This window comes from Haliotis rubra, unplaced genomic scaffold (genome assembly GCF_003918875.1).
Source record: "Haliotis rubra isolate DU_JTF1 unplaced genomic scaffold, ASM391887v1 Scf480, whole genome shotgun sequence".
NCBI classification, from domain to species: domain Eukaryota; kingdom Metazoa; phylum Mollusca; class Gastropoda; order Lepetellida; family Haliotidae; genus Haliotis; species Haliotis rubra.
In genome coordinates, this window is record NW_025767169.1 from 566280 (window position 1) to 585567 (window position 19288).

A 19288-nucleotide genomic window follows, 5' to 3' on the forward strand; every position below is an offset into this window, starting at 1 on the left:
TATTTATATGAATTGTGTATATCTACCTTGGAATATTTTCACACCCCATTTTGTGTTTCTTTTTGTGGATGTTGATTGTCTGTAGTCGTCCATTCGAAGTAAATCATTACTTGATAAACGTTTGAAACGATGCGTTTGGGATGGCTTATCATCGACTTGCATTGCACACGTCATCTCGTGATTTGCCGATGTTTTTGTAGATCTGGTTGATGCTGTTATCTCTTACAAACTTTCAATTTCTTCCAGGTCTAAATCATCCGGAAAATCAATGTTATCCGTGCTAAGAGTTGCAACGTTTCTGGTAGATTGATCTTTGAAAATCGACTCAAAATTCCCCAGATTTAAGGATTGACTGTGTATTTCTTTCGTTGCATTGAGGTATGAAACTAAAAACCAATGTGCAAACTGTATGAATCCGCGTAGCGGATTCTTACAAAAGTTTGCACATTGGTTTTTAGTTTCATACCTCAATGCAACGAAAGAAATACACAGTCAATCCTTATAATTAAATTCAACAACAAATACTATAGGCTTTCAACAATATTTTATTTAAACACAATCAAATTCATCGAAACAGATATCTTTGTTACCACCGATTAACATTTTCGGTGTAAGAATTCGGTAATGGCGTGACATGACTCAGGTGACTCATTTACATAAAATGACACGCCTACCAAACCATTAGCCAATCAGCATAGAGCACCCCCAAACAGCTGTCAATCAACCAAGCTAACATCGGGGTTGCGAATCAGAGCGGAACAACACAACGTGACGCGTTCCGGTAACGGCAAAGTTTCAAGTTCAAACATTTGAATTATTACCAGCGAACTGAAAGACACAGTTTGAAAAGTGAGAATTGGAAATGAAGCCCGATGACATGAAGTTAGTGGAACTGAGATTGTTAGTGGCAGCAGTATTTGCGCAAGTGGAAAGGGGCTGTGATGTGACTGGGATTGCGATGCCATGAACTGATGTTCCAACGTGCGCATGCTCTTGTCGAGGCGTTACAATGGCGGAAAGCGTCTCGCTAATTCTTAGTTTTTGAGTAGTCGTTGTGTGGCGACTATAACTACGCACGGAACTTTCATTCCTATGGCCACTCATAAACATTATGTGACGAAGTTCAAAGCCAGCGTCACTCATGGCTTGGATTGCTGTGGCGCGAAGGCAATGAGCAGTGTATGACTGACTACATTGGGCATTGCGACATATGTCAGACATGAAACGAGTGAACTGGTATTTTTTGACTGGGGTTGCTGTATACCAAATGTTGTGTGCGTCTGGAGAACTAAGTGCATCTTTATTACAGTGCGAAAAAAGTGATCCGGCATTTGGGTCACTTTTGTCAAGGAGCTGGCGAAGTGCATTGACGGGACATTGGTTTATATCATTCGTCGCGTACATTCGTTTGTCGCTTTGCGCTTCATCGCTGCTGAGACCACCCTGGATGTTTTTTTGTTTCGTTTCGTGGGACAGTGTGACATATTCAACATTGCTATCATCTACCGCAAATTCAAAGGATGTGGGCGTAAGCTGCTGGTGAAATTCAAGACCACGACTTACAAAATGGATGGCCAAGTCGTACCATACTTTGTACCGGAGGATAACAGGATTGGATGTCGAATGCAGATAAGTGCTAATTTTCATCAGATCACTTGTTTCAATGATTGATTTATGTTGTGTGGGACGTGACAAGCCATGTTGTACATTGTACTTTAATTTAGCATCAAGCATATCATTTGCAGACTTAAACTGCTTATCTCTTACAATGTCAATATCTCTCCCGATATCATTTAAGTGTCTTTTCAGGGCAGAACGAACATTTTTTAAAGTGTTCTTGTGATACTCGGCAGCATGTGCAGCCGGCATATTTTCACATCTTGTTTCCTGGTTTTTAGGCTGTGCCTCAGTGTAGAAAAATCTCAACTTTGTGTTAAGTTCCTCTGGTGTAATTGTTGAAAAATCCACAGTCCTCCCCTCGCTCTCGAACGACCAATCTAAATAAACAGAACGAAAACAATATCTAGAAACCTGACTATGACAGACCCAACTATGTAAACTTTGAACTAGGTAACTTTATAGCAAATCATTTTTCTCGGTTAGATCTACATAATTTAATCTCATTCTGATAATTGTTCCATTTTAAAAATACAACTTTGTGCTGATGAACTGTGTTTCGTTTTGAGAAAATATACGTAGGATGGAATTTGAAAATAATATTTATATGAATTGTGTATATCTACCTTGGAATAGTTTAACACCCCATTTTGTGTTTCTTTTTGTGGATGTTGATTGTCTGTAGTCGTCCATTCGAAGTAAATCATTATTTGATAAACGTTTGAAACGATGTGTTTGGGATGGCTTATCATCGACTTGCATTGCACACGTCATCTCGTGATTTGCCGATGTTTTTGTAGATCTGGTTGATGCTGTTATCTCTAACAAACTTTCAATTTCTTCCAGGTCTAAATCATCCGGAAAATCAATGTTATCCGTGCTAAGAGTTGCAACGTTTCCGGTAGATTGATCTTCGAAAATCGACTCAAAATTCCCCAGATCAAAACTTCCGTACTTGGAATCGGCCATCTTGTTGGAATGTAAACAAGACAAGTTGCAGACGACTGTTCGCTGACTGCACGTGGTAACCACAGTAACCAGTCAAATAATGTATTATGACAAACACTTTTTTATTAAATAAACACTTTATTAACGTTCACGGATAATTTTGAGTTGTTTGTTTATGTTAACCACAATGTATCACTTCAATGTTTATCCAAAGTTCATTAAGGTACCCGAGTGCAAGGGAATTCCCTCGCTGTGTAAAGGTATTCCCCGACATTCCTCAGGTCGAAAGTAGTCCGGTTCGGTGGGCGTGGCTTATTTTTTAGATTCATTGGGAAATGAAATCAAAGAAATGTTCCCAGTTAACCAATCAGATTGCCAGAATTTTAATGAACACAATAAAAATTTAATTATTCAGTATGTTTATGAAATCAAGATAATTTATTCCATTGAAGAAATATAGTGGTAAATTCTCCACAAATGGACATACCAAAAGGTATTCACATTTTGATACGAAATGACTTCATCTTGTAAAATCTGAATTGTTTTGTGGAACAATAGAACTTCTTGAAATGTAATTCACTGAAATTAACATTTGAAACAATAACTGGGTCATCAGTGGTGCGTGTATCTGCCATGACCCTGAATCACCTCCTGACAGCGTCTCCTCATCGATAGCATGAGTTTACGACAAAAGGCAGGGGCAGATTGTTCCATGCGTCCAGCACGGCCTGCCTGAGTTCTCGAATGTTGGACACCGGCTGGTTCCTTGCGGAAATACCCCTACCAATCGCGCACCACACGTGTTCGATCGGATTACAGTCAAAGGATTCAATGTTATGCTGCCTCTTAACGTCGGTAATGATCCTAGCGTGCATTGTCGTCCTTTAGATGTACGCAACATAAGGACTGACATGCAGAAAAGGTAGCAGAGTGTTCTCGATGATGTCACGGCCATACTTCTCTGCATTCAGCGTTGACGAGCTCCAGTGATACATTCGCTCCTGTCGTTTGATGCCACCATTGACGGAATTGATTTGAAAACCAAAATGGTTCCTGATGTGCCATTCGTAGCAGCCATCTATCATCCATCAAATTGGTCTTTTTGAGTCGACCTCGACCAGCGGCAACCTCTTGACGTCATCTGTCCTGCGCTGTGTCTTTTCAGCAACTTGCCGATGACGCTGTGACAGACGTTAACGCGTCTTGCAATCTGTTGCAAGGACATACCACCTTCTCCCATGCCCACAATTTGCCGTTTTGTGGCCTCTGATAACTGGTTGCGAGCCATATTACTGATTCATCAACTCACACAGTACTACTCGAAAAAACAACATATTGCGAAATGTTTACATGCATGCATTTCACCATCATGCACGAGCAAAACATGTAATGCATGTGCATATTGTTTTCTGAACTGGAGAGACGAACATGTAGGCCACGGAAAGCTGTTATTCAATTAATGTATTCATTTGAATGTTTTCATTTACATCATGTTCAATTAGGTGTTGCCTCAATTTTAACCATCAGTATATATGTTTGCAAGTATACTCCCAGACAGTCTGGTACTCCGACTGCACCTTAAGTGCGGCCGTGTGTAGGATACACCTGCTTGTGGGATTTATCCCATTACAGTAAAGTTGTAATCACTGCTCGACGTATTTCTTAATGTAATCTATTTATTGTCTAACCGACTAAAGAAGTTTGGACTCAACGTATCCCTTCGTCTTCGTCACGTATTATATACGCTGACACAGATACCGCCGATATAGACATGAGAGGTTGTATTTGGCAAGGGACTTGTGAGCTGCTGGATTTTGTGACATGAATAATAATCTAATGGTTAATCTAAGGAATCGCAACGAAAATCTAGAAATTTCAAGATAATAAGTTGATATTTCATGATGATAATATGTCAAAATTTCCAAATAATAACTTTCAATTTTGTTGCATATATTTTGCAATTGTGTACATGTTCTGTCAGTTCATTACACCAGTGACGGTAGGTGGGAGTGGTGACAAAATGGATCGTGTTAAACTCGTTAGAGCATACTTCCCCCATGGATTGACGAACAACGAACTACTGTTTTCCTTGCTCATGACCTAGTAACGACAAGCAATAGAACTTTAAAATGATATCTGTCCAAGTATATAATTTGTTTCGGAAAAAAGGACTGACAGACATTCTGCATGTTGCTTTGTATATTTTGCACGAGTGTGACTCTTCTATCGCAAACAGCGTATATTATTGCTTCGAATAGATTTCTCGTCAGGACCAAATTATGAAACACTACGGCACCTGCGCACACGGATGTATTAATAGCTTTTCAAGGTATGTGATTTGGCTTGAAGCTTGGGTGACAAATAATGCCCCTAAGGTCATCGCTGGCTATTATACTGAAGCTGAAAGATGACGGTTGTCCAGAACGATTTCGATCTGATCTAGGAACAGAAAACATATCAGCAGAACACATGCAGGGTTTACTACGAAGCCAGCACTCTGATAGATTCTCAGGTCACAAGAGTGTCTTTTGAGTGTCCAGTCACACAAACCAACGGATAGAGACGTGGTGGTGTATCCTTAGGAAGCAAATGGGCACAGTACTGAGTGGATCTCTTCAAACAGACCCGTGACGATCCGGGTCGGGAGGTCAGGCTCGCTGACTTGGCTGACCCACATGTCATCGTATCCCAATTGCATAGGTCGATGTCCATGCAGTTGATCACTGGATTTTCTGGGCCACACTTCTTTACAGACCGCCGACACATAGCTGGAATATAAGTGAGTGCGTCGTAAAACTAAACTCACTCACCCGTTCTCCACGCGTTTTTAAAAAAATGGAAATGTTGCGGCATCCACGGCAGCTTAGCTGTAGTGATATAATTTTTTGAATTGGTTAATTTTGGGGGGCTGATTTTTCAGGGCGATATAGCGATGGCCCGAATCAGCCACCATAGATTTTGAATTTGACTATAACAGGCTATGAGTCAGTCCGCGTGAGTAGCATTAAAAATATTCGCATTGACTGTAGGACATATCCCTTGTACCATGTCGACATGACACACAAAGCCGTCTGGAATTTTGCTATCTATGTCGCTAAAGCGCCAAACACTCACAAGTAGAGGGTAGAGGTTAGTGTAGGTCAGTTCCTCGAGAATTGATACTATATATAATCCGTAACATGATGTTGTCAGTAAACAGTCCTCTACGCATTATGTAAATACCTCCCAGCGGGCACACAACGTTGAATCAACGTTGAATCAACGTTGAATCAACGTTGAATTTTGGTTGTTTGGTTGATCAACCTTTCATAAACGTTGATTCAACGTTTATCATGCGACCAAAGAAAGTTAGTCGAGATTCGTTTAGTTGTCAACGTTGTTTCAACGTAAGGAACCAACAAAATGTCAACTAATTGTTTCCTTGGCAAATTTGATACATAATTCATATTGGTAATAGGTATCCAACTTAGCAACTATCATTTCGGAACATTATTTTCATAAGAAATCAAGATCGAGCTAGTGACAGATATAATCTTATGTATTATTTGATTGTGCATCGATCAACGGACGGAAATATTACGTAAATCGCAGTTTTAGGTATAAAGTCATCAGTTATCCAAATTGCATTACATTTGATATTTCCCACAAAACTGTGAAAATTGTATAATTCCCGACAATTTGCTTTCAAACACAAGCCAGATGTTGACCTTTCGATCGCCTCGTTTGGCCATATCCGGACATGCGCACAATTATCGCGCGCGCAAAGGCAGCTGATCGTTGTCAGTTCACTTTGGCGAAGTTCAACGCAATATCGTTCTATTTTCACATCTTCACGGCATGCTGGTGTTTATTTGGTAAGTATGTCCTTCATGTATAATGAAAACGTAGGAATGCCGTTTAAATCTAGCAGTAGCAAGAAACTCCGAATTAGGGCTCATGTTTTATCTCACAAGGTTACCGGTATGTCACAGTACATGTTTCTCAAAATTTAGTGGAAGCCCGTGTTTTCCATGAACTTGTTTTGTTATTTTTCAATATATTTGCATGCATATATTTGGCATTTTATTATATAATCGAATAAGATTTCCTTTCGTACCCATCACCTGATTTGAATTTTGCAAATATACATTTTCAAATAATCAATGAAGTACATCAATATAAGGAACCGTTCATAATTAAATATATGGCTGCGGGTGTGTGTGTGTGTGTGTGTGTGTGTGTGTGTGTGTGTGTGTGTGTGTGTGTGTGTGTGTGTGTGTGTGTGTGTGTGTGTGTGTGTGTGTTGATTGTAAGGGTTGGAGGGTGGGGTGGGGTGTCAACCATTTTGTTCAGGGGAGCTAAGGGGTCAGCATTTTTGTACACACGCACTATGTTTAGAAATTATGGGAAGGGGAGAGGGCGTCATAGATAATGTACATGACATGCAGGGTGGGCCGTCTCTTATTCTGTACATATTCATACACTTTAGGGGAGGGGTGTGTGGGGGGGTGTAATTCACATTGTACATCAAAATCAACATCACCCCAAAGCCATACATTATGAACGGTCCCTAAGGGCAGCTATACAAAATCGGATAGGATTAATCAACATTTTATATTGCATCCCATTATTATGAACATTTGTTCGTTTGAATAGATCGATCAGTAAATGATGCATTGAGCACGCCCTGAACCCTGTCAACATATGTATATTATTGGGGGGAAGGGGTGGTGGAGAATGGCGTAAGGAAATGCAACGAAAATTTTCACTTTAAAATGTCTTGTGAAAGTCTTTGTTAAGGATGAAATTGTATATAATTTATTTGAACTTTTATTTATTTACAAAAGTGTAACTTCACTAATGATTCTTTGATGGGACAATTAACAAAACTGCACCCACAGACTTTCATTCTTACACTTGTTTGGAAGGGATATGATAATTCATGTCTCTTAAAGGTTAAAATCTTACATACAAAAGAAGTAATTTTAATGTAAGGAACATTTAATTATGAAATAAGATTATTTTAATGGAATTTGCAGAAATCTCATCTTCGAAGACTGGGTGGCAGCAATTTTGTGGATCTCATAAAAGGAGCAAGGCTAAGGTTACAAGTTTTAACATTTCACTTGTTTCCAGTATATCCACCACAAAGTTTAAGAGAAAGATGATAATGCTCTTTCATTACCACCTGTTTTGAATATTTGTGATAATGTTTGGTCTTTTTTGGTGATAATAGTTGGTCTTTATTTTCATTTATATATTAAGGTTGATCATTTAAGAGAAATAATTGACAATGATTTCTCCCGGAGATGTTTAGTTTAATGAGCACTCCCTTGCTTGACGCCATATTGTTTTTCGCCGTAAACAGCTGGATGCAAGATAGCACGCGAGAGGACAGAAGTCATACATTTATAGATATATAGAGATGTTTATTGCTGGGAAACACACTCTTCAGGTATTTGGTCAGCTGTAGAATTTGAATATGATATTTTTTATTATTGTCAAAGGGTAGGTTTTTCATTATTTGCAATCTAATATGTGTGCAGTGAAACATACTGAGATTTGGAAGAGTCCATTATTTAGAGTACAGGTGTTGTTAGATATCAGCATTTTATGTACATGTTCCCTTGTTAAGATCATCTATCGAGTATATTAAAGAGAAGGTGTATATTTGTAGTGTTTTAAATCAGAGTTATTTTCAGTGTATGACCTACATTTCAATATGTTTTGGCCACCTGTCACCCCTTGGGTCAAATAGAGTAGGACTTCCATTTCTGGGAATTGAGAGTCAGAGATGCACTGTTTCCAAGAATTTGCGTGTGCCAGCGATTTTTGTTTACGAGTACATTTAAGTCTTTTTGAGTGTAGATTGGAGTTGTAAGAGATGTTATTCAATGTCTTATTATTCATGGTATCATAGATTATTTCTGGCAATGTAGAGTTTAATCTCATTATTTTATTGTTCATGATTCAGAGAAGCATAGTTATGACGTCGCAGATAATACGCACACATAATTCATTATATGAGAGATTTTCTAAGCGTTCCTATAAGAGATTAAGTGTAAACATTTATGAATTATAAAAGTTATTTATCAGAGTTTTATGAGTGTACAAATGACAAAGAGAGAGAGAGGGAGAGTAGATAATAGAGAATATATTGTATACTTATGAGAGCTCATTATTGTTTTCAGAACTCCATGATCCATACTTCCTTGTGTTTGGGAACAAATGGTGTTGGGAGACCTCCCACAATAGACTTGTTCTTTGACCTGTGAACCACCACCCATTTTGTTTTCTTATCATTTAATGTAAAATGTCTTTTGTTACAATTTATGACTCCTGGTAGCAAAATTGCTACATCAGTTCAACTCCTATTAATTTGAAATAATCATTTCCGAGAATCTCTAAAGAAAACTAAATCTGACAGAATAACAACAATCTTCCATTGTTTTGCAGGACAATGTCAAACAATTTGATGTCAAGAATGAATGTTGATGGGCAAAACGGCAAGTTTTCTTTTAAGAATACAAGGTTGTATTTAATCATCTCTGGTAAGTTAATTACCAAGTGCAGCATTTTCATCATGACCATAGCAAATAATATATGACAGTAAAGCATCGTCTAATTCATCCTACCGGTAATTCATAGTCTAATTAAATAATCAACTTGCAATTGAGGATTTTCTTTCAAAATGTTTAAGAAAACTTCCATTCCTTCGGTTGAAAATATAAATTGTTTACACTTTTCGTCATATTTTGTATTGATGCTGTTCATATGTTCACATGGCAAGTTACAGCAGTGAAATGAACCTTTCAAGTGATTGATTAAACAAATACTTGAATCATTTAAGACAATATATCTTCCATATAACTTATTCACGTATTTAAATATAAAATTTCAGAATGTGTCCTATCTAAGGGAATGAGATGGGAATGCATCCGAAGCAAATTTCAAGAAAGAGTTAGGAACGCTTCTGAAGTATCCACCTGACCGCCAGGCAGGGAGTGGCAGAAAGAAGAGGAGCTGATAATTGTGTTTTTGGAGTTGTAATTGTGTTGAAAAATCTGAACTGTGGTATTGAAATTGGTGGCGTAAATGTCACTTTGATGCTATATGCAGATGATATTGTGTTATTAGCACAACAGAGATCACCTACAGACTATGTCATGTGTGATGTTTTACATTATGCATTAAACCACGTTTTCTGTGTGCGTGTGTGTTCATAAAGATTTCATGAAAAGTGACTTGTTTTATGTGCTGTCTTCAGGTATAGTTCCTGGTCATCTTGGATCCCTTTCATGGTGAAAGTAATTGCATTGTGTTTATTCAGGGGTCTGTCTAAGAGCTGAAATTCAGACAAAATGTCTTCTCGGGACAATTTTCACCTTTTCAAGGTAACAATACAACAGTAAATAGTTTTTCTTAATTTGGAATACTCTTTTCTTCTTACTGGAATTATACGTCTAACTGACATAAAACTTAAATGAACCTAAATCAACCTATTCTCAACGTTGAAACAACGTTGATGTGCCTGCTGGGCTGTAGCTTCCTAACATACTTGTGAAGAGCCGCGAAAGAAAATATTAGTTTGATTACAATTCCACCTTTGACTAAATCATACAACCGACAAATTTAAATAAGACAACTGATATATACACTTCGCCTTCATTATATTGTGTCTGTTTCGGGTGCACTTTTACCGCTGTGCATATATCATGTTTACACGGGGTGTGCGACCGATCTACGACCGAAAAATGTCCCTCGGTTGCACTCCCTCGCATAAAGCCGTACTGGGGTAGCGGTGGGGCCTCCGTGAGGTATCTATCATTGTCGAAAGCATCGCCAACGATCGCCATCACTGCTCCACAGGTCGCGTTAGGTTTGGCGATGCATTCAATATTTGTGGTCTGACTTGTGTCGGAGACCTCCAGTACTCACCCACAGGAACTTGTCATGGTCCACAAGCGCCAGGAGAACGATGGAGTAGCGGCTTTTGCAGACACACCAGTAGTCGCTTCCACTATGTGGAGGTGTAAGGATCTTGATGTGCTTTCCACCCAGGGCCCCTATGGCATAAGGCCCTTGCCATCCAATTGTCCGGCTATTTCCTTCCACTCTTCTGATGTAGTAGGAGTCTTGAATACCTCGTATCTGTTGGCATCCACAATAACGACCCGTGAAGGTCCGGGTTAGGATATTGATCTTCAGTAACCCATGCTTGTTGTAAGAGGCGACTAACGGGATGGGGTGGTCAGGCTCGCTGGCTTGGTGGACACATGTCATCGGTTCCCAATTGCGCAGATCGACGCTTATGCTGTTGATCACTGGATTGTTTGGTCCAGACTCGATTATTTACAGACCGCCGCCATATAGCTTGAATATAGCTGAGTACGGCGTAAAACTAAACACACTCACTCCACAATAGCCTGGCAAACTTGGGGTACGATGCGGTGTCTTGATGACTTGTTCATCCTGTAGCTGTAAGCCATGCTTGGATACTGGTCACTAGTGGCTAGATGTCTTAATGTCAGTGACAGTTTGAACCCTGCTTCCAAAGAGGGTCTGCAATTGCCTTTTCCTATGATGTTCGGCCCTATTCTCTCCAAACAGTACAAAACATAAGTTTCATTAACGCAGTAATATGTGTACGCTGCCCTATACTGATTTTGCTGATTTGGTTACAACTGAATTATATAAAGCAGGGTTGTTTAAAATGATACCTTGGGGCACAAGTTGTATTTTCACCGTACTTTGATATAAATCAAACGTACATTTTTGCATGTACGTTATAAAGAGGGGTTTCAACGACCACTCGTAAAATGGGTTTATTAATCGGCCAGATAGCTGGTTAACCCGTAGTTATCTTTGCCTGTCAACACTGAGAGCTCTTTGGAAAAAAGCACTGCGATTGGAGTAAAATGCCCCCCGTATTTCAAATTTGAACTATACCACCCAGTCCACATTCAGTTAACATACATTTCGACGAGCCTCGTTTTGGGATCCAGCACCTGGGGCAAAGCTAGGCGATAGAAAGAAAGAGTTATATTATCTGCTTTTCTAACATTTTTGTGAGTTTATTTTGTTCACATTTCTGTATATACTTGTACATAACATATCAATGTACTGTATATATGCGAAACATTATTTTTTTACTTGTGCGAAGAAATATGACAAGTATAAATATTGAGTCGAACTTGGGTTATTCCGCCGTGACAATGCGTAGGTGACGAAGGTTTAGACAGGGACGACAACTCGCACGTATTTACATTGTTGTATAAATCCAAGTGATGTGTTGGGCATAAGTTGGCATCCTTGTGGGCCCCAATCCAACACACAAATCGATATATTGGTGATCGCGACATGGTAAACCTGATGAGAAACGTTGTTCTCAATCATATTATAACTCTCAAAATAAATCATAACAAATACATACCCCTTTTCCTAATTGCTATGTTAGCGGTGGATTACCAGTGTTCTTTACATATTTGGGTCATTCTACCGAAAATGGTAATTTGCTGTCCCCACTGACATAACGCTCAATGTTTTCAATTGCATGAAATGATTTAATGAAATTATTTTTCTTTATAGACACATGGCACCAAGCTTACTAATCCCTAAATAAAGGATATTTTATTCTTGGCTAAATTTTGGAAAATAATAGACGAAGATGGGCAATAAAATTATTTATGCATGTCCCAATCTCCAACCTCTTTTTCATTTTTGGGTGTCAAAATTTCAAAATTGAATATCATTATGTATCTTTGGGTCAGTTTTAAAGAATATGTTTGAATGGTACAATTATTTTACAATTAATAAGAATATATAAAAACAAAATCTGAAAAATTTAGATTTACAAAATGTCCCTGAAGATATTGTCATTACGGTGATCGGAATAAAAGTAACAGGAATAAATAAAACGGAAAAAAGTAACAGATTTTGCTAGGAAAAAAGTAACAGGAAAAAAGAAACACATTTTCAGTTGTTTGTTTTTTATTTATTAACAAAGTTTAAACAAAACAATTACAAGCACATTTTTTGCATCCATAAGCAATGTTCTCAATTCTCAGTTCTAAGTAAATGTTCTTATTGAGTCTAATATTCTAATGTTCTGACCAACCCCAGTCAGGAATTCGGAGATGGACAGGCTACAGGCTGCACAGTGTGCACACGAGGCCTTGATTCTACGCTGGACTTACACCATATTCTTCTTCCTCCTGACTGACTCCATATTCTTCTTCCCCCTAGTTTTCTTCAGTCATTACCGCAACAGACAGAATTAACACTGAAAAAAATATGGATTGTCTCCCTTGAAACACTGTGATCAGCTCCAACTTCCACTAGATTGCATCATTGCTGGTCATGTGCTCAAAGGAGGCATGCTATATCATAGCACTTAAGAGTGGGATTCACATTACATTTTGTCTCACAGTGGTATTAGTGTTGATGAAATAAGAATTTGATAAAAACAGTTGCCAAGGTTTTGTGAATCAACTGTTAGTGCTTACAAATTACTTGGTTAGTTTAAATTTTTTTTGGTTTAATTCACAAGAAAATAACATTTTCCAAAGTTAAACTATATTAAAAGCACTTAATCATGATAATTTATACTATATCTGTCATGTTGAATTGGTAAAAACAAGTAAGATAGTGTCATTAATCATATTTGGTTGTTCCTTAAAGCAAAGTTATTTCAAGTTATCTACTTTGAGAAGCAAACAATTTGCTGTGGGTCTGCTGCGTGTTGTCAATAACATATTAACATAGAAAATTGTAGCAAACTGTGGTTACAAAGATTAAATTATAGAAGGTCACATGCAACGTAAAACGCAGCTTACAGATTCTGATACCTTTCGGTATGGACTTACAGATACAAATCATCAAAAAAGCAAATTCAACTTACAAAGTTGAAAAATAACGCGATGAAAACCCCCCAGCGAAATCGGAGTTCAAACGATTCACTAAATTCACCCCAGCGCTTGGGGTGAAAAGTGGTTTGAACAGCTGTGCTGCGCTGGGCTGGGCTGCGCTCATATAGCACATGCGCAGTGAAATAGGTTCGCGCAGCTTAGAAGCGGGATGTCAGGATTATAAGGTCGTGAGCAGGAGTAGTCTAATCAAAACAAATAGTAAATAATCTACTCATTACATAAAAGAACCTTGTTAGGATCTAGATCTACTCAGCTATGTGTCAACCAGTGAGGCGTTCGACATTTCAAGACGGAAAACCATCGCTGGCGGTGATTACTCGGTGAAGGCTTTGATATTTTTCTAATATTTTGTTGATATTTCACAGGCGGGAGCTTTTTACATGTTATGACAGTAGATTACCGATTTAACTTTTTATATAATTTCATTTGTCTAATTCACCACACGTTCTTCTTACCGAGTCACTTTCTCAGTTCGATACGTAAAAGCAATGTCATTATTTTGCGTTGACAGAATTTTTAACTGTGATATATATATGTCGTTGTCACAGGCAAAACTACATGTCTGTTTTATTGACACATATGTGTCTGCCTGCCTGTCTGCTAATGACAATATTCAATACACAACTTCGATCACTGACCACATGCAATTTGAACTTAACACCTATCAGGCTATACACCATAAACAAAACGATTTGATTTATGGCCCGAGTTCCGTCTCTGTCAGGGCGGTGGGGGTAGCCTAATGGTTAAAGCGTTGGCTCGTCACGCCGAAGACCCGGGTTCGAATCCCCACATGGGCACAATGTGTGAAGCCCATTTCTGGTGTCCCCCGCCGTGATATTGCTGGAATATTGCTAAAAGGGGGGTAAAACCAAACACAGTCCGTCTCTGTCACATTATGTAATTACACAGACAGGCAGGTGTGATACTTGTACACATGACATGTTATGTCGTCCTTATGTTATACACACAAAAAATGAGCATGTATTTACAAAACCCAACATCTCTATATACACACACACAATGAGCCGCGAGGGCATTGGCAAATGAACCAGCCGTTACACTTGAGTGCACACCCACCCGCTCTGACTAGGTTCGGTATCCCGGGTGCTTCGTTTCGAGGGAAATAAACCCAAGTACAAAATATTGCACTTTTGATTTGCGATTGTAAGCTTATAATTTTGTTTATACGTTTTTTCATAATCAGCCATGTATATTATATGTCATGAATAAGTGATAATTGTGTTTTAATTATGTTTGATTTTTGGGTTGCATGTGACCTTTAAGCCTCAATGTTTTATGTTCATAAATCTAATGTTTTATAATAAGACATTGCTTGGAAAATGATAAAGGATAACTATATTCTTAAATTTGTTTACGTCCATGTGATTACCAAAACGACAAGTCACTACCGCAATTTCTATGTCATTACCAAAACAGGACAAATTATTTATGATTACACAACGGATTATTTCTTTAAAGCCGATTAACTTATGATGGGGGTCAAAAGAATTCAATGTTTTATTCTTTTCTGATAACTGTTTGAGATAAGAGCTATTGTTGCCTCAGTTATTATGTTTACGTTCTTGCTAAAAACTTAAAAAATCATAAAGGCATGAAAACAATTAATAATAATTATAATAATAAAATGGATTCTTATATTGCGCTAAACTCCACACCAAAGTGTGCTCAAAGCGCTAACTGAGTTCGTAGATATCACATGTGTGTTTACAGTCCATTTCTGTTGAACAGGTAGGTCTTAAGATGTTTCTTGAAACAAGTTAGAGTTGAAGTTGATTTCAGATCAAATGGGAAAGCGTTCCATTCAACAGCAGCATTGTATGCGAATGATCTTCCGCCAAATGTCTTGAGCCTGATGTTTGGGACCTTTAGTAGCATTTGATCACTGGAACGGAGAGTTCTTGTAGACATAGACTTCTGCTAGACCACACAGATAACCAGGAGCTGTATCATTGATACACTGATATGTGAGGGTAAGGATCTTATGATGTATCTGTTCTTTGACCGGCAGCCAGTGGAGATACCTGAGTACTGGAGTGATGTGACAGGACTTTGTTGACAGTGTGACAATTCTAGCCGCTGAGTTCTGGATGGTTTGCAGCCTTCTGATTTGTTGCGCTGGAGCCCCTACAAGCAGACTATTACAATAGTCAATACTGGCGAGTTTCCGGTGGATTGTCCCTCGCAGGCGCCATTCTCGCTCCTTTCACTGGAGGTCTGTCCATCGCACTTATAGCAGTAGGTGGAGGAATGGGAGTAGCTACCGGGGTAGGTGACCTGACAACTCAAGCAATTGAGTTCACCGTTGTCAACAAGGCAATAGAAGACGCCCAAGCAGAACTCGACCGGCTGAGTAGGAAACTGAAGAAATTAGTCGAAGAACTAACAAGTCGACTGAAAGGCTACGGAATGTCAGCATATGAAATTGGGCGGATGTTAAAAACAAGTGGTGGCATGGCATATGGGGTTTATTCGTTCCATCAACAAACCAAGAAAGCCATTGCCATCGTAAGAGCAGCGTCTCATGCTCAGAAGATTGCACTGTCCCTAGACGGTGGACAGGTTGTTGCCGATGCTGTTGAAGGTGCAGTGGCCGGAGCGAGAGCAAATCCGAAACTCGCAGGTGGGGTTGCTGGGTTTAAGGCTCTCAGCAAGGGTGCCAAAGCCCTCCGCGTTGCCGGTGGTATTGGGACAGCGATAGGAATTGGTTTGAGCATTAAAGGACTTGTTGAAGACAGCATCAAAGTTGAAATTAATGTATCTGAAGTGGCAGATGTGCTGGAAAAAATGGCCGACAAGTTGAAGGAATGCTGAACCATCACGAGCGACTGCATGTATGTATTGAACAGAGGTGTTCACGTGACACAAAGGGGAATAACTCTCTCATCGGCCAGAGTATATAATTCCACAAATGGCAAATCCACTATTCATTTGTATCTGTGGTATAAGGCGTTGGTACATTTCATAACATTGCGCTGTCTATTTTATCAATCTGTTATCTTCTCGTATATCTGGTTTCTCACTGCATTGCCACCCTGAAACATCAATTGTATTAATAAAACAGATGCGAGTCAGGGTGAAGCCCTACCTCACGACATTGACATATCTGAATGTGTGTTCACTAGAATAGCAGACAGAGAATATGTTGTGACCACGTGTCCTTTCGTTTCTGTCCAATGATTATTGTTTATACGTGACATATATTTTGTTTACTTTCAGACAAAATGACTCTTAATCTCAGACAGTCTGTACTTTACATTGGTTCCTCTTTAATGTATTCTCTGGGATGTATTACAGAATTTTGTATATTTGAACATTTGTTATTGTTTTATGTACATGGAGTGCCCAATCGTCGCAAATATGTTAACTTGTAGAAGAAAATATACAAGATTTCTTCACATTCTTCACATTTTGTGATTAGAATCCGTCATGCACCCGAATGTGTATCGTCACATTATATCAGTTGTACAGTCGTACACGTTTGTACATGTATGTTCCATATCATCCATACGACCGCCTCCGCAGTGTAGTGGTTAGGGCGTCCGCCTGGTGAGCGGAAGGTCGCGGGTTCGATCCCCGGCCGCGTCATACTAAAAGACGTCAATATATGATACTTGTTGTTCCCTGCCTGGCGCTCGGCATTAATGGATACAACGGCTCGGAGTCAGTATAATGTGTCTGACTGGGGTATTCATGCTCAACTGCGGTATAGTACATCAGTGAGTTAGCACAATAAGACCATCTAGGTCTGTGCACGCACGTCGTCATATGAGTGAAATATTCTTAAGTACGACGTTAAACCCCATTTCACCTCGCTATATCATTCACACAGACAGATTTGTCAGCTCCGCACAATAGCTAGTTGTAAAGGGACAGGGCAAGCACATTTCGGTTTTGTCGTTCAAACGCAATTTAAAAGCAGCCAATTCAAAGTTTATTTGAGGTGAGAAAACAGCCGTAGTTACATATCACTACAATGAATACACCGTGAGTAAATGTACAAAAAGTTTGATATAGATCTATTTACACATAATAAAAACATTTAGGCGAAACATTGTGTATTCAGTCTCATCCACAGAGGAAAACATGTTAACAGCTCTGAAGCATAGTTGTAAAAATCCAGTATGTTCATCACTAATGTTAACAGAAAAACAGACTATGACTATACCATATTCTACAGGATGAATGACAACTGTTTGCCAAGTGAAACAACACACATTAGATGTTGTCAACCTGTTGTTTGAATATTGTCATGGGGTCACAGGTGAGGCAACCTGCAAGAGCATACCGAGAAAATGGTGTTTCACAAAAAAAGCCGATCCTGCTGAAAGGTTTCTAAGACAATATATTAAAGGTTCTGGCATTCTTGCCCTCATGAAAGAAGCATTTCGTTAAACGGCTGAACTTCTGAGTTCTGAGACTTCACAATATCTTGAGAATCACATTTACCATTTTTGGGAATTTTTTGGAATGTACAGGAATTGTCACCAACAACAGCTTCACTCAATAACGCCAAGTGCATTGGCCATATTTGCAACAACATCAGCAACGTTGTTTTTGACATCGTTCAGGATCGTTGACAATTCATCGTTGCAAACCTCCTTGATTTCGAAGGCAACACCAGCAGGTTTCATTACTTTACCAGCCTTGATCTTTCTTAGGGAGGTTATCCCTCGTCTGAACTTATATAGCGATGTTGTGGACACCAACCTCCTCTGGCTTTAGACCAACGGCCACCCACTGGACTTGTAGCGTCTTGCCCGTCTTCCACATTTTGGGGGACAAGCCAGTTTCGTTTTGTTCTGCATTAATGTGTCATAGTCTGGGACATCTGTATATTTCCTTTTCCTTCTTAAGGCCGCGATTAACTCCTGTGTTTTTTTCTGTCGGCTGGTCTAGAATACTCTGAACCCCGGCAATACGTTTTGTCATCTCCTGAATAATTTGACGGTTTGGAGTCAAATTCGAATTTCAGCCAAGACAAATCCAAAACATTTCTGTATATAGTAATCGGTATAGATGAGAGTAGTTATAACCGACCAATTGTTAAAAGTCTAAGCCGAGGAAGGGGTTATTAGTTTATGAAAAGCAGTTGCACTATTATATAATTCTTCTATATAGTGTAATTAGGTCCCGAGACCTTCTTGTTCCGAATCTGGTTTAGAACAGATCCCCAGCAAATCATACTGGTCCTGGGTGTTTAAATCCCTTACCGGTGAAGTTACAATCGGTTTTAAGCGACCCATTCCTGTCGTAAAAGGCGATCAAGGGGATCGTGTGGTCAGGCTCGCTGACCTAGCTGATGCCTGTCTTAAAAGGCGATCAAGGGGATCGTGTGGTCAGGCTCGCTGACCTAGCTGGTAGTAAAAGGCGATCAAGGGGATCGTGTGGTCAGGCTAGCTGACCTAGCTGGTGCATGTCATCACAGACAATGCTCATGATGTAAACCATTCTTCGCATTGAAATTCACAAAGAAGAAATTCCATATATTAAAAGAACTCCTTATTTCAGGTTCTACCTTGATAGGAAACCAAACAACAAGATGCCTAAATGTACAAACATCTGCAGCTGAGAAACTCAAGTCATTGTCAGAGCTCATAAGAAAGCAACAGGAGGAGGCCAATATTGCCAAGGGACAATTGCGTCTGCTGATGGTGCAGGGGATGATACTTTGTGGGGCAGTTGCGAGTTTTGTAACTTGGGGAATGTTCGCGGTACTTATGGGTGCCGGAGCTACAGCTGGAATCACCGGTGTGGCCGGGGAAATGTTGGTGTCCTGGTTGGAATCTGAGGCC

At 39.3% G+C, this 19288-nt stretch overlaps 1 protein-coding gene across 1 annotated transcript; it reads left to right on the forward strand.

Moving 5' to 3' along the window:
• The first annotated feature begins 15662 nt into the window (after nt 1–15662).
• LOC124291068 lies at nt 15663–16804 on the forward strand. Its single transcript, XM_046727969.1, has one exon. It carries the CDS (start codon nt 15744–15746, stop codon nt 16305–16307), a length of 564 nt encoding a protein of 187 aa, XP_046583925.1. The 5' UTR covers nt 15663–15743; the 3' UTR covers nt 16308–16804.
• Nucleotides 16805–19288: the final 2484 nt, after the last annotated feature.